The sequence below is a fragment of the Typha angustifolia genome, chromosome 7 (assembly GCF_048772165.1).
Source record: "Typha angustifolia cultivar Huaian chromosome 7, ASM4877216v1, whole genome shotgun sequence".
Classification (NCBI taxonomy): Eukaryota; Viridiplantae; Streptophyta; class Magnoliopsida; order Poales; family Typhaceae; genus Typha; species Typha angustifolia.
Window position 1 is genome coordinate 12,432,481 of NC_133245.1, and position 14,287 is coordinate 12,446,767.

The following is a 14,287-nucleotide window of genomic DNA, read 5'->3' on the forward strand; positions in this document are numbered from 1 at the left end:
TAATTTAACTTATTTTTGTGGTTAATGATCATAAGACCAAGTATATATGCAAATATCCCACTGTTGATTCATATGACATCCAACCTTACCTAGTCTTCTAATGATCAAAATAATTCCCTCTTTTACTTTTTGGTTGATGGGAGATTTTGTTGTATATATGTCCCCCCTAAGACTTAGGACTTGTACTAATAATTAATATTACCTTCTAGCTTTGCTCTCATGCATTATTAAAGGTTAGGGTCTAGGTATTATTATTATTATTGTTATTATTATTCTAAATGGACTAACTTAGCATGTGAGCATCATTAAACACCACTCTTCTATCCGGGAATCTTTCGAATCCGTGACTTTATTAATGAATCAAGCATTGACCATCATCTCTTATAGAGAGAAAATTTTCACTAAGGGGATTAAAGTTTAGTTAATTACCATCCTTACTGAATGTAAATTTTTAACCAAGATTAATTATTTTATTTTTTGGAATTTGGATGAGCCCCAAGGTTATTTAGGCTAACTCAAGGTGATTAAAGTGTTATCTCTATCTCTCTCCCCTCAAGCAACTTTTTAAATATTAAATTAATTTTTTTTTTCAAATTTTAAATTAAAATTTAAAGTTTTTGGCAAATGAAGGTAGAGAGGGAGAGAAGATAAAGTTGGTAGGTACCTTATTTATGATCAAGGAGGTCATGAGTTTAACTCCAATCCCAAACAGAAAATTGTTTGATAATTAGTGGTTTAGTGGTTTGGCTCGATTTGGTTGATGGCTCGGCAGTGTAGTTAACTTGGAAGAACAGCTTGGCAACGCAACAGCTTGGAGCAAGTTTCGGCGGCGTTTGATTCGAAGCAATTGTTCGTCGACGCATATGGCTTGAAGCTTAGATTAGACAGATAAAAGCTCAGTGGGGCCTAAAGTGTCTTTGTATCTAGGGAGGGTTAGCCATTTGTCCAGCCCATATCTAACATTCAAGCTCATGAATGATAAAAAAAAAAAATTATACCAAAATAAGTTCATTATATAATAATATCCCTAGATTAATCTTAAAAACGAGTTCCTCTTTCACTTTTATCTAAACCTTAAGAACTTACTCAGTAGTATTAAAGTCATATTACATTTATAATTAGCTTAACTTTTATCCATATAGTAAGCATTGTTCATTAAGAAAACTAATTTCAAAATGCTAAGGTATTAAGCATAAACTGAGTTAAATTACTAATATTAACATAATAGAGTATGAATGATAACAAAGGCAAGTATTTGCATGGTATTTTTTATATACAAAATATATTTATTAAAATATAAAATCATCATTATCTAATAACTTAAGTTTTTAAAGTATTTAGTGGGTTAACATAGTATGGAAGTCAAGAGTCATAAATTTAAATCTTAAATATAATATAAAACTCCACCTATTCAAATTAATTTTAGTTCTATTAAAATATCTCTGCTTAGGAGAGACCCATTTAATTCAATCCCAGTTTCCATGAGATAAAGTTTTGTCATCCATCACACAATTAGTTTAATGTCTTCAAGCTTTTGTCTCCATGACCAACTTGCATGCCACTAACTCTGCTTAACTTCATCAAGAAGATTAAATGATTACCCATTATAATAACCCAGGAGTACTCAAACTTACCAAGCTACATGGTGAACAATAGTTATCATTATCCTCTTACCAATTAATGTAAGAGATTAAGAAAAGGATTAAGAAAAATAAAATAAAACTCTCTCTAGATCTCTTTGTACTTTAGATTTAAAATGTGAGCTTTTAAAAGGGAAGAGAGAGAGAGAGAGAGAGAGAGAGGGGGGGGATACAAACACAGCAGTGAGCACATGACACTCATCAAGTTAAATTAACCATGGATACTTATCTTAAGACTAACAGCTAAGCTTAAATCAAACCCATGCATCCTTTCGTTTACTTCTATACAAATCTCTTTCCTCACTTTAATTGTTCTTCTTTTACTTATATTTTTTTAATACTTTTACTCGGGTGAGTTTGATTTAATTTCTTTTTCTTTTTCTTTCTTTCTTTCCCCCCACTCCACCACACTTGATTAAGGGAAAACATAGCATATTTGTATGTAATTAGGGTTAATTATAATTTAAGGGGGACTAAATTACTAATAGGTGGGAACACACGTGGAGAGATTCCATTGGGTTGAGGCTCCCGAGGCCAAGACCCTAAAACAAGGGAGAAGGATGGGAGCTACCTGCGCCGTTTAGCTTTTGTATCTTTTCTGCTAGCTTTTTCCACTGTGACTCTGGGACTAAAAGAGCTACTGCTGCTACTCTAATCTATTATTAAATTATATATATATATATATAATTTGCATTTAAAACCATGCATTTATTTTACTATTTATAAATTACTCTTGAGAGAGAGCCCAACAAAGATGACCATTTTTGCAAGGTTTGAGAACTCAAAAATGGGCTCAAATGTAGGGTGTTGTTATGTATGTGAAGAAGAAAGAAGAAAAGACCTTTAAATAAATAATGTTGGTAGGAAGAGGGTGGCATAATGAGGGTGTTGGGTATAAAGTATAAACAAAGACTTGTGTAGTATAGTAGTATTAATTTAAGCATATAGGGGAAGTGGTGGAAGTGGAATCTACCATGCACCATGTGGACTTTGCCTTGGGATGTGGGTGAAATGCAGTTTAAAGTTTAAACTGGGGGAGGGAGTGGGTGGTGGTGGTGGTGGAGGTGGTGGTGGTGGAGGAAGAGGACGAGGAGGAGGAGGAGGAGGTGGAGCCTTGGAGGTGAGTGGTGGCTGAGTGACTTCCAAGATGACTTTCTTTTGGGCATATCATGGATATTTGAGCCTACCCCCTTTATTTTTATAGTTATTTTAATATCAACATAAGTTAGTCAATAGTGACAGTCCTTGAGCAAGTGGAATGCATGTGGTGGAACTTAACGAGTAACTTCATCAGTTTATTAAGTTAAAAAGAAATACAATTACTCATGCAATACTACTAGGGTTTAACTCCAGGATTCCTAAGACCCTAGAACCGTGCAAGATTAATGTGTATATATATATATATATAAACACATAAAAGAGCTTCCAAGTTGGTGGTTTGCAAGTTAATAAGAAAATTAATACATGCATTAAGTACAGCAGAGAGGCATTAATTAGCACACAGTTTTTGTACTAATTGTAACGGCTGTAGTTCCGAAAAATGGGAGCCCAAGAACACGTACACTGAGTTGTTGACTACTTGAAAGAAGAAAAAAAAGAGAGTTAGGAGATTGAATTTATTCACTAACTATTAACAAATGGTTTGGTTGTCTAATTAAAACATAAAGAGTAAATAACAAGACCCACATTTATCCATGAATTAATGCAGACCTTAATAATATTAATTTGCTAGGCATGGTGCCAAAACAAGCTACAAAAAGCCATCCAACCTAATCAAGTGACATAAGCCACATCACCACCCGGCTTTGACCAAGGGAGGACCACCAACTCCCCTATCAATTAAAGAGCCATAACAACTTACGTGCGGTTATCTTCTCATAAATGGCTACAATCTAAAGACTAGAAATTTAACAATAATAACAATAATAAAACATATATGTATATGTATATAGTTGTTGCCTGCGACAAAGATGGGTTAATTTATATAAATCCTTGGGCGGAGCCCAAGGCGAAGCCATCTAATAGACAAGTGAAGTAAATAATAAGTGATTGTATGAAATTTCAATAGCAAGGGAGGAGGAGGAGTAGGGGGGAGTACTGTGAGGAGATGCTTAGTGTTCCCCTGACTTGACACTGAGAGGGCTTTCATCATGATATCTATTCATTTTCGACAACGCCCGCACGAATCCACACGAATATATACTACTATTATTATTATTATTATTTATTTCTTCTAAGTATTGGATGACCATGAAACCAATAGGCACAAGGGGTTTCCAACCACAACCAGTGGCAGTGATTGCAGGCATACATGGGGAGGGAGGGTCAGGATTCAGGAGTCACCCGCACATGCACTTGGCGTCGTCTCTTTGCTGCTGCTGTTGTTGTTGCACTGCGCGTGACATGAAAATGATCCCTAATATTAGATTAGATGTATAACTCTTGCCATTCTGATATTTAAGTGTGACGGCTGTGACAATATAAATTGGACTAAGTAAATTACTTTCTGTTATAGTTTACAGTGGACGCGTAATATTTATTATATTATATTATATTATATTATATAGAAATAGGTATAGTATGAGTTGGGTTGGGTTGCTCTCTCCCTCTGTGTGTGTCTCTCTATCTGCTGTCTTTAATTAGTTTTGCTTGGTTTAAGGTTTAAAAGAGGCAAGAGAAGGAGTGGGAAGAGAGGCAAAGGAGAGGGGAAACCCAATGCAAAGATAAGGAGTGAGACCCCAAAGAGAGACCTTCTTAGTTGGGATTTGAAGCCGAGGAGGGACCTTTGATGATGCCGAGGTCGAGGCACCACCACCTCCTTCCTCTCCTCAGCACCAACTTACTACTACTGCTGCTACTGTTATTACTACTACCATCCATTTCCACCACCACCACCACCACCACTGACCCCCAAGTCCTTGCTCTCTCCTCATGGCTCAACTCTACCACCACCGCCGCCATCATCCCGGACTGGAGTCCTTCCTCACTTACCCCATGCAACTGGACGCACGTTTCTTGCGACCCCTCCGGCTACGTGACCTCCATCACCCTCCAATCTATCCCTCTCGCCCTCCCTTTGCCCACCGACCTCTGCTCCTCCCTCCCCATGCTCTCCGCCTTCGTCGTCTCCGACGCTAACCTCACCGGCTACATCCCTCCCGAACTCTCCGCTTGCTCTCACCTCGCCCTACTCGACCTCAGCTCCAACTCACTCTCCGGACCTGTTCCCTCGTCTCTTGGCTCCGCAGCCGGGCTCCGTCACCTCCTCTTGTACGACAACCGCCTCTCTGGAGCTCTGCCTGACTCCCTCGGCAATCTCACGCTCCTTGAGACACTACGTGCCGGCGGCAACCGCGAGTTGTCAGGGAGGATCCCCGACTCGTTCGCCCGCCTCGCCCACCTCGTCGTCCTCGGCCTCGCCGACACCAAGATCTCCGGGGGGATCCCTCCCTCCCTCGGAGCTCTCCAGAACCTCCAGACCTTATCCATCTACACGTCGATGCTGTCCGGCTCGATCCCGCCGGAGCTCGGCAACTGCTCCTCCCTCGTCAACCTCTACCTCTACGAGAACTCGCTCTCCGGCCCCCTTCCTCCCTCTCTCGGCCGCCTCTCCAAACTCGAGCGGCTGCTCCTGTGGCAGAACTCGCTCTCCGGCCCGATACCGGACTCCTTCGGCAACCTCTCGTCTCTTATCTCCATTGACTTGTCCATCAACTCCATCTCCGGAGCGATCCCAGCGTCGCTCGGGTTTCTGCCGAGCGTCCAAGATCTCTTGCTCAGCGACAATAACGTCTCTGGCTCGATCCCGCCGACGCTCGCCAACCTCACTTCTCTAATCCAGCTCCAGCTCGATACCAACGAGATATCCGGGCTTATCCCAGCCGAGCTCGCCGCGCTATCCTCCCTCACTCTCCTATTCGCATGGCAGAACCAATTAGAAGGCGCTATTCCGTCATCCTTATCCTCCCTCTCCAATCTCCAAGCCCTCGACCTCTCGCATAACCACCTCACGGGTCCTATTCCCCCTGGCCTATTCCTCCTTCCCAATCTCACCAAACTCTTACTCTTATCCAACGACTTATCCGGCCCCGTCCCGATAGAGATCGGCCGGGCCGAGTCTCTTATTCGGCTTCGGTTAGGACACAACCGGATAACCGGGGTCATCCCCGTTTCTATCGGCGGGTTAAAAAACCTCAACTTTCTCGACCTCGCCGATAACCGGATAGCCGGGCCGATACCTTCGGAGCTCGGCAACTGCTCTCATCTTCAAATGCTCGATCTCAGCAACAACACCCTCGTCGGGAATCTCCCCGACTCGCTCGCCTCGATTCCTGCACTCCAGGTGCTCGATGTTTCGCTCAACCGAATCGAGGGTCGGATTCCCGATAGGTTTGGTAAGCTTACCTCGCTCAACAAGCTTGTGTTAAGTAGTAACTCGCTCTCCGGCTCGATACCGGCATCTCTCGGGAAGTGCGATGGGCTCGAGTCGCTCGATCTCAGCAACAACCAGCTCTCCGGCGGAATCCCTGACGAGCTGTGCGAGATGGAGGGGCTTGACATCGCGCTGAACCTTAGTCGGAATCTACTCACCGGGCCGATACCGCAGAAGATTGCGCGGCTCGGCAAGCTCTCGGTGCTCGATCTCTCCTACAATATGCTCGACGGCAGCCTCGCCCCGCTCGCCGGAATGGAGAATTTGGTAACTCTTAATATATCCAACAACAACTTTAGTGGATTCCTTCCGGACACGAAGCTCTTCCGCCAGCTCTCGGCGTCAGACCTCGCAGGCAACCGAGGCCTCTGCACCCGCGGCGGCGACGTCTGCTTCGTGAGCGTGGACGCCGACGGCCGCCCGGGGATCACCGCGGCGGAGGAGAACAGGAGGGTGCACAAGCTCAAGCTCGCGATCGCGCTGCTGATCACTGCGACGGTGGCGATGATCCTCGGGACGGTGGGAATCATAAGGGCGAGGAGGATGGGCGGAGGCAAAGGTAGGGACGACGATGACGCGGAGATGGGCGGGGGGATGTCGTGGCCGTGGCAGTTCACCCCGTTCCAGAAGCTAAACTTCTCCGTCGAACAGGTGGTGCGCAGCTTGGTGGACGCCAATGTGATCGGAAAGGGGTGCTCCGGGGTCGTCTACCGCGTCAACATGGACAACGGAGACGCCATTGCCGTCAAGAAGCTATGGCCCAACACAACGGCGGCGGTGACGGCGACAAAGGATGACGGAAACAGCAGCAGAGTTCGTGATTCCTTCTCCGCGGAGATCCGCACATTGGGCTCGATCCGGCACAAGAACATCGTTCGATTTCTCGGATGCTGCTGGAATAAAAGTACTAGATTGCTCATGTACGACTACATGGCGAATGGAAGCTTAGGCAGCTTGCTCCATGAGCGCAATGGATTCTCGCTTGAATGGGACCTGAGGTACCAGATTGTGCTCGGCTCCGCGCAAGGCCTCGCTTACCTGCACCACGACTGCGTCCCGCCGATCGTGCACCGCGACATCAAGGCCAACAACATACTCATCGGGCTCGATTTCGAACCCTACATCGCCGACTTTGGACTTGCAAAGCTCGTCGAGGACGGGGATTTCGCAAGGTCGTCGAATACCGTCGCCGGCTCCTATGGCTACATTGCCCCTGGTTTGTATTCCACACTACCAGCTGAAAGTTCCACTGTTACATTGGACTTACTGTAATGAAACTGTTTGTAATTTTGGCTGTTGCAGAGTATGGATATATGATGAAGATTACAGAGAAGAGCGACGTCTATAGCTACGGCGTGGTGGTGCTCGAGGTGCTGACGGGAAAGCAGCCGATCGATCCCACGATCCCCGACGGACTGCATGTGGTGGACTGGGTGCGGCGGAGGAAGGGGAGCAAGGAGGTACTCGATGTGAGCCTCCGGGGCCGGCCCGAGTCTGAGGTGGAGGAGATGCTGCAGGTGATGGGCGTCGCACTACTCTGCGTTAGCCCTACGCCGGACGAGCGGCCGACGATGAAGGACGTGGCCGCGATGCTCAAGGAGATACGGCACGAGCGCGAGGAGTACGCAAAGGTGGATGTCCTCCTCAAGGGCTCGTCGCCGTCCCCCACCTCTGCGGCGGTGAATGCGGCGACGTCCACCTCGAGCACGCTGACATGCCACCAGAGCAACAGCAACAACAGTAGCTTCTCCGCCGCTGCAGTCTACTCTTCATCCAAGGCCAAGTCGCCCTTTGATTACAACTCCAGCTATCAGGCCTAACGAACAATCCATCTCTTGTTCGCTTTTGGTTCTGCTCTGCTCCAGCATTGCCATGGAAGGTGGTGGTGGGATGTAAAGAAGATTATATGTTATTTGTTTCTGGTTGGTAGTGTAGCTACAAGGCCTCAACAAAGACTTGCAAGAAGGAAGGGCCGTAATGCTGCGAGTGTTCAATATATGCTGCAATAAAGATGAAGATGTTGTTTATGCTCATAGATTGGTTGATACATTATCTTCTCTTGGACATATACTATCTAGTCCTTTGTAACACTATATTGATTGGATTCTAGAAAGCAACAAAGGCATCAGATAAACACAAATCCAAGGGAATTAAGCCTGGGCTATCAGTAGAATCCTAGCCTATCATCTACTGTGGGTAACAACATGTCATTCAGAGTAATATAAGGACTGCCATTTGGATTTAAATGTAAACCCCTAACAACAATAACGACCAAGTTCAAAGCGTACAACATATTATCACGAAATTCACACAGTAAATAGCTTTGTCTTGCATCTTTAATACAATGCAAAAGTTTTGACTCGCTTTCCCTGGAGTTCAGTCTTTCCTTTCATATTTGCAATATAGAACTTTCCAATATGTTAGTAGTACATTGTTTTTGTACTTCACAGATCCCTGAACCAGCCAAGCTAGATACTGCTCCGCATGAAGTTCAAGTTAAACATGGCATTCTAATGAATTATCTTTTACATACTCAAGCAACTAGAAAAGAATGTAAAGAAAACTGGGACACCATGAGTTCATACTTGCTAAAAAGAGAGAACATGGATATATAATTAGTCAGGTTCGGCTCGGGTCAAATTCAGGTCGAACACGAATACAACTCATTTATTAAATAGATAAGATGACATGATCTGTTAACCCATTTAATAAATGAGTTGTATTATTTATATAACATAGTCCGCCCATTTACACAACCCAATTAACCCGTTTACAAGACCCAATTAACCTATTTACAAAATAAGATTAAACCATTTTCAAAACAAGATTAACCCATTTATAAGATTACTATAAAAATTTAATACAACGACATTTATAATATATACAATTATATTCTAATCAAACTAATAAAAATTATATAACACATAACACAAATTTAGCAGAATTATTGACAATATTTAGCAACAAAGATACACCAATTTGTAGTAGTGGAAGTGTTGTCGGAGTTGGCGAAGCAGCGACGGAGATCAAGGTGTTGATGAGGCTTTAGGAGTGGACCTCCATGGTAACAAAGTCAAAGTCCCATCTCTGGCTCCAATGGCAGTGAGGTGAGAATGCCTTGAGGCTAAGCTCCGTTGGGTACTCGATGCCAGAGGAGTTGTAGTACACATGAGGGTTGCTTTCGTCGACGAGCACACACCCGTTGAGGAGCAATGCCGCCGAAGAGTGGTAAAGCTAGGGAGTTGCTGCCACGCTTGTATGTCGATGGGTGAGGGTGACAACGTCGTCGTCCATTGATGTTACTCAGTGGCGTGAGTGAGGGGAGATCCGACGGGCGATCAACGTGAGGAGTGAGGAGATCCAACAGCATGAGCAAGGAGGAGGAGATTCAATGGCATGAGTTAGGAGATCCAGCGATGTTACTCGATGGCATGAGGAGATCAAGCGGCGTGAAGAGTGAGTAATGAGAAAATCCGACAACATCAGTGAAGAGATCAAACGGGCATGAGGAGATCCAGCAGTGTGATGAGATCGAGCAACATGAGGGATTCGGCGGCACGCAGCGATCAAGCAATGTGATCAAGCATGGGTAAGGGGCTAAGGGCAACGACGACGCATCTATGGTCTTAGCCTCTTGGGGAGTTGAGACTCAAGTCTTAGGGTTAGAAGTTAGAAATATATATATATATATATTGAGAGTTGGCGGGTCGACCCGATCTATATACTTAAACGGATTAAGCGAGTCAAGTGGGTCAGTGGTATAAATCCGAACATGACCCGATTAATAATCAAGTCACGTGGGTTGATCCGTTTATGATTCGAACCAGATTATACTAAATTTAAACCCGAATAGACTAAATTTAAACCCAATTAACAGTCAAATTATTTTGTCGGATTATTAAGTCAAATCAATTTTTTTTTGTCACCCCTTATATATAATGAATGCTCTGGATACTAAAATTAAGAAAGATATATGATGAAAGTAGGCACTAAATGGAGTAACTAATTAACAGTACTCCATAATTTCGAGGCAAGGCTTAATATACACGGGTTGTGTTCCACTTTGCAAGCTGGTGAGAATATTAGTACGTTAGAACTTCAAGAAACAAGTCAACAGTGTACTCCTGTTCCAACTTAAAGACAAACAGTCACTTAAAATGACAAAGGACATGACAAGTCAAAGAGAGGTTGGATGTGCCAAATAGAATTACACGACAAGAAGAAAAGAAAGAAACAACAAAGCAAAGAAGGAAAAGATTTTCCTAATAAAGAAAAGGGAAATCCTTTGAAATGACAGGAAGTTGGGCTACATGAGAGGAAGATCAACAATAATTTGGCAATAAACGGTGCGTTCACTCTGTCTTACTTGCTTCCTTACCTGATAGTCATACAAGATATTGCCAAGGAAGAGAAAAATAATGCTAAATTACATCTAGACATCAGTATCACTTATACTTCCTTAAAAGAAATTACATCATTAATAGCAAAGTTAATTTTACAAAAAGTACACTATTCAAAGAGAGGAATTGGTCATTGTTAAATGAGAAAAATGTTAAAATAAGAGGATAATTGACAAAAAAACTTAGAAGGAAAAGAGTACAAATGTATAAGTTTAAGTTTAGGGAAAAAGATGAAGATAATCTAAACACAAATGAGAGCAAAAATTGATCAAATATCAATTTCAGATGAAAAAAATAAATGAGAGACTAACAAAAATGTCATTTTGGGCACCTGAATAATTTAGAGGGTTTCAGTGTTAATATTTTCTTTAGGAATGATATCAGGACATAGTTCTAGGAGTCAAAAGTATTAATTTAGCCAACAAAAGATCAAAAGAAGCTACTGTTACCCCCAACTTTATCAAGCTTAGTTCAAAATGCAGAGAAGTAAATTACAAGAGGATTATTATAAATATTTACACACTCGTTCTGCACTCAGAACAGTTCGAATATAGAGTAACACGACATACAAATAGGTAAAAGTGGTACTAAGTGCCATCCCAAGTCAAATCCAGATATGTTTCCACCGGAGAGTAACAGGAAACATCATTAATTACACAACTAGGATTCAGAAATTCATAATTACCAGAGTCTCCTAAATTACGCCGATATGTACAAAATATATATGAAAAGGAAGGAGCTTATATCTTCTGGGCCTCCAGTGCCTGGCATATATCAGTACGAGTAACTATTCCTGTATAAACGCAGTTTGGTCTTATCAGATGTGTGCATAGAACTGAATAAAAAACGGCCCGCCATGCTAATAAATCTTACCAACAACTTGCTCCTGTTCATTTGTGATGGGTATCCTATGAATCTTCATCTTAAGCATTAAAGCTGCAGCATCTGCTCATATGATCAATTATGAGAATTATTCCAAGTCAAAAGAATCATAAAATCCTAGAATTAAGTATAGATGGTGTTCTATAGAAGTTTACCCATGACAGTTTTCTCTGGTGACAATGTGATGGCAGGAGATGACATGAACTCACCAACCTTTGTTTCCAACTACATAACCAGTAACTACATCAGGACAGGAAGGAATTGAAGGTGACTGAAAAGAACAATCAACTTCCATGAGAAATCCTACCATCAAGAAACCAAAAGCATCAGCCGAATGTAGTAATTGATCTGCTTATGCACAAAATTATTTGGCATATTATTACGTCTAGTAGCCACACAAAATTAGAGACCCACAAACAAGTGATTATCAATTAATACATTTGTGTATTTGGTCCTCTTTGTAATCATGCAGTGCGTAGGATACTGGTAAACCATAAAGAAGAAAGAATATGTATGCAAGTACAGGCGCTCATGTTATTGGCGGCTTAAAACATCATAAGACAACTGACATAAGGAAATTGTTGTGAATCCCCCAGGTAAAAACACCATGGGTATTTCTAAATTTTGTGTCTGGTTAGAAATCTAAGCAGCCAGGTGCCTTTATAAGGCAGTGATAAAAACTATGTACTATTATTACGTGGGATAGCAGCTAATTTGACCCTGTCAGAATGGCTCAACAGAAAAAGGCCTGGAATTCGGGTTCTCTAGTCCATATACTTCTTGAAGGCCTTGGCAAAACTGATGGAGCACAGTGGAGGGAGCATAGTTGATTGCGAGGGAGATCTAGACCACAATCACAATTACTTTACAGCAACTCTAAGTTATATCCCAGATAGCAGATTGCTGAGGGCTGATCCTCGAAGTGTCATTCGAGTTGAGTTTGAAAGACATTTTCAGGATATTCCAAGATAAGTATGATAAAAGGGAAGAGACCACAGAACAAACAACAATAGAGGAATCCAACCTTCCCACTTCCATGGGCTAGGTTTTACTTTCCATGATTAATGCCACCAAATATATTCATCCAGTCAAAATTAAATGCCAATCTCAGCACTTATTCTTCCTAACACATGAAACATAACATATGCTCTAGCCGGTTCCAAAATTGAAGTATTTACGCATTCATATGATACTCAAAATTATGAACAGAGCAAGACGAATTTCATCAAACACCTTCTCTAATCAAAACTATCTCGAAAGGATAGAACTAAATCTTACCCCATTCACAGCTCTCGCCACATCCTTCTTGGAAACGACCCCAACGCACCTCCTCTCGCCATCAACCACTGGGATTCCCGATACGACTCCAAAATGGTGTTCGATCTCCGCCAGCGTCTGCTCCGGAGTCGCCGTCCGCACCGGCTTCGACATCGCCTCTCCCAACGCAGCCGTCGGCTTGCTCTGCAACAGCATCCAAGAAATCCAAACGAGAACCAAGGCAAGAATAAGAAGAAGAGAACAGGACCTTATCGGTGCTTAAGATCTGAGTCTCGAGGTAGGCGCTGAGGTCGTCGTAGCTGAGAAGGGAGAAGTTATCGGGCCACTCGCCGGAGATGATCCCCTCGGGATTCTCGTCGATCGCAAGGCGGAGGTCCTCGGTGTCAGAGGACGAGGAGCACGAGATCGCAAGGCGACTCCTTGACGAATTCGGCGCCGAGAGGGGTTTCCATGTAGTGGTGGAAGTAGACAATATAAGACCGGCGCCGAGTTTGGGGTTTCCCGGGGAGGAGTGAAAGAGGAGAAATCCGCAGGGAGAGGTACAGAGAGCCATGGAGGAGTGGAGATGGTGTCGGTTTGAGGGGCAAAGCAAAGCCGACGGGGGATATTAAGGTGCGTACTTATTTTTACAAATCCCCACCTCCATTTTAGTTCTATTGCGAAACACATCCTCATTATATTAAAACTATACGAATTATTCCTATTTAAAACCTTAAAAGCATGGGCAAATAGAAAATAAGACAAAACGTAGGTAGTTTTGTGGCAAAGTAGCAACTGTCATTTTAACAGTATCAAATAATTTAATCAACAGCGAACGCACAGATGGTCTGCAGCCTCAATTGTATAAAGTTTCTCCGGCGCGGGTACTTGGAAGGTTGCCACTGGGTGAGAGGGCATGTGCAGCAAGTTCATACAACTAGGTCCGCAGAGGATTCTGGATGGATGATGGAGGTTGTTGACAGGTGTTGGATCCGGTCTCGATCGGAAATGTCTAGAATTGTGCTGCATCCCCATTAACAGATAAGAACGAATTTTGGCGGGTAGTGCGGAAGGAGGGAGGGAGAGAGGTAGGTAGCTCTCCAGCACTGCTAAATTCAATTGGGGGAGAGGAATTAAAAGAAATTGGAGATCAATCAAAGTTTCTTTGTTGTAAGAAATTGGGAGAAAAATTAGAGTTAAATAGTTGAAGTCCGAGTGTCGTGTCGGATACATACTAACGTATTGATAGTATGAGGTGGCGATCCGACTCAAACATGACCCATTTATTAATAGGTTGAAATTTCTAAACACGAATATAACTCGTTTATTAAATGAGTCACGTGGGTTATAAATGGGTTATTGGGTGATATGAATATTTAAAATTTTATAAGTTGTTTGGGTTGTAAATGTGTTAGATGAGTATGACTCGAATTCGATTAGACTAAGTCGAAACCCATTTAAAAGTTTGTTTATAGTGTCGGATTATTGGGTCAGGTCAACTTTTATCACTCTCCCAATTGATAGTACACTTTTAATAATTCTCATCGCACTTAAAAAACGAGTGTGATCAAAGCCGTTGTATGTTTACCATCAATGTATTAACATACATTGACGGTAGTGTCACCGATTAGTATATTTACGAAGGCGTTCTAATTTATGTAAAACTTTAAAATAGC

General features: G+C 42.7%; 2 protein-coding genes across 3 annotated transcripts; one reads left to right on the forward strand and one right to left on the reverse strand.

Annotated features, from left to right (window-relative positions):
- The first annotated feature begins 4,310 nt into the window (after positions 1 to 4,310).
- LOC140761904 (uncharacterized) lies at positions 4,311 to 8,137 on the forward strand. Its single transcript, XM_073099432.1, has 2 exons — positions 4,311 to 7,288; positions 7,375 to 8,137. The coding sequence occupies exons 1-2, from the start codon at positions 4,429 to 4,431 to the stop codon at positions 7,890 to 7,892; spliced, it is 3,378 nt and encodes a 1,125-aa protein (XP_072955533.1). The 5' UTR covers positions 4,311 to 4,428; the 3' UTR covers positions 7,893 to 8,137.
- Positions 8,138 to 11,105: 2,968 nt separating this feature from the next.
- Positions 11,106 to 13,227, reverse strand: LOC140763128 (uncharacterized). Of its 2 annotated transcripts, XM_073101190.1 has the most exons (5): positions 12,880 to 13,225; positions 12,633 to 12,815; positions 11,510 to 11,579; positions 11,346 to 11,417; positions 11,106 to 11,265 (listed from the first exon to the last, which is right to left on the reverse strand). In XM_073101190.1, exons 1-5 carry the CDS (start codon positions 13,183 to 13,185, stop codon positions 11,213 to 11,215), a joined length of 684 nt encoding a protein of 227 aa, XP_072957291.1. In that variant the 5' UTR covers positions 13,186 to 13,225; the 3' UTR covers positions 11,106 to 11,212. The 2 variants fall into 2 exon arrangements, with proteins under 2 accessions (XP_072957291.1, XP_072957292.1); XM_073101191.1 differs by lacking the exons at positions 11,106 to 11,265; positions 11,346 to 11,417 and having other exon boundaries at positions 11,518 to 11,657; positions 12,880 to 13,227.
- Positions 13,228 to 14,287: the final 1,060 nt, after the last annotated feature.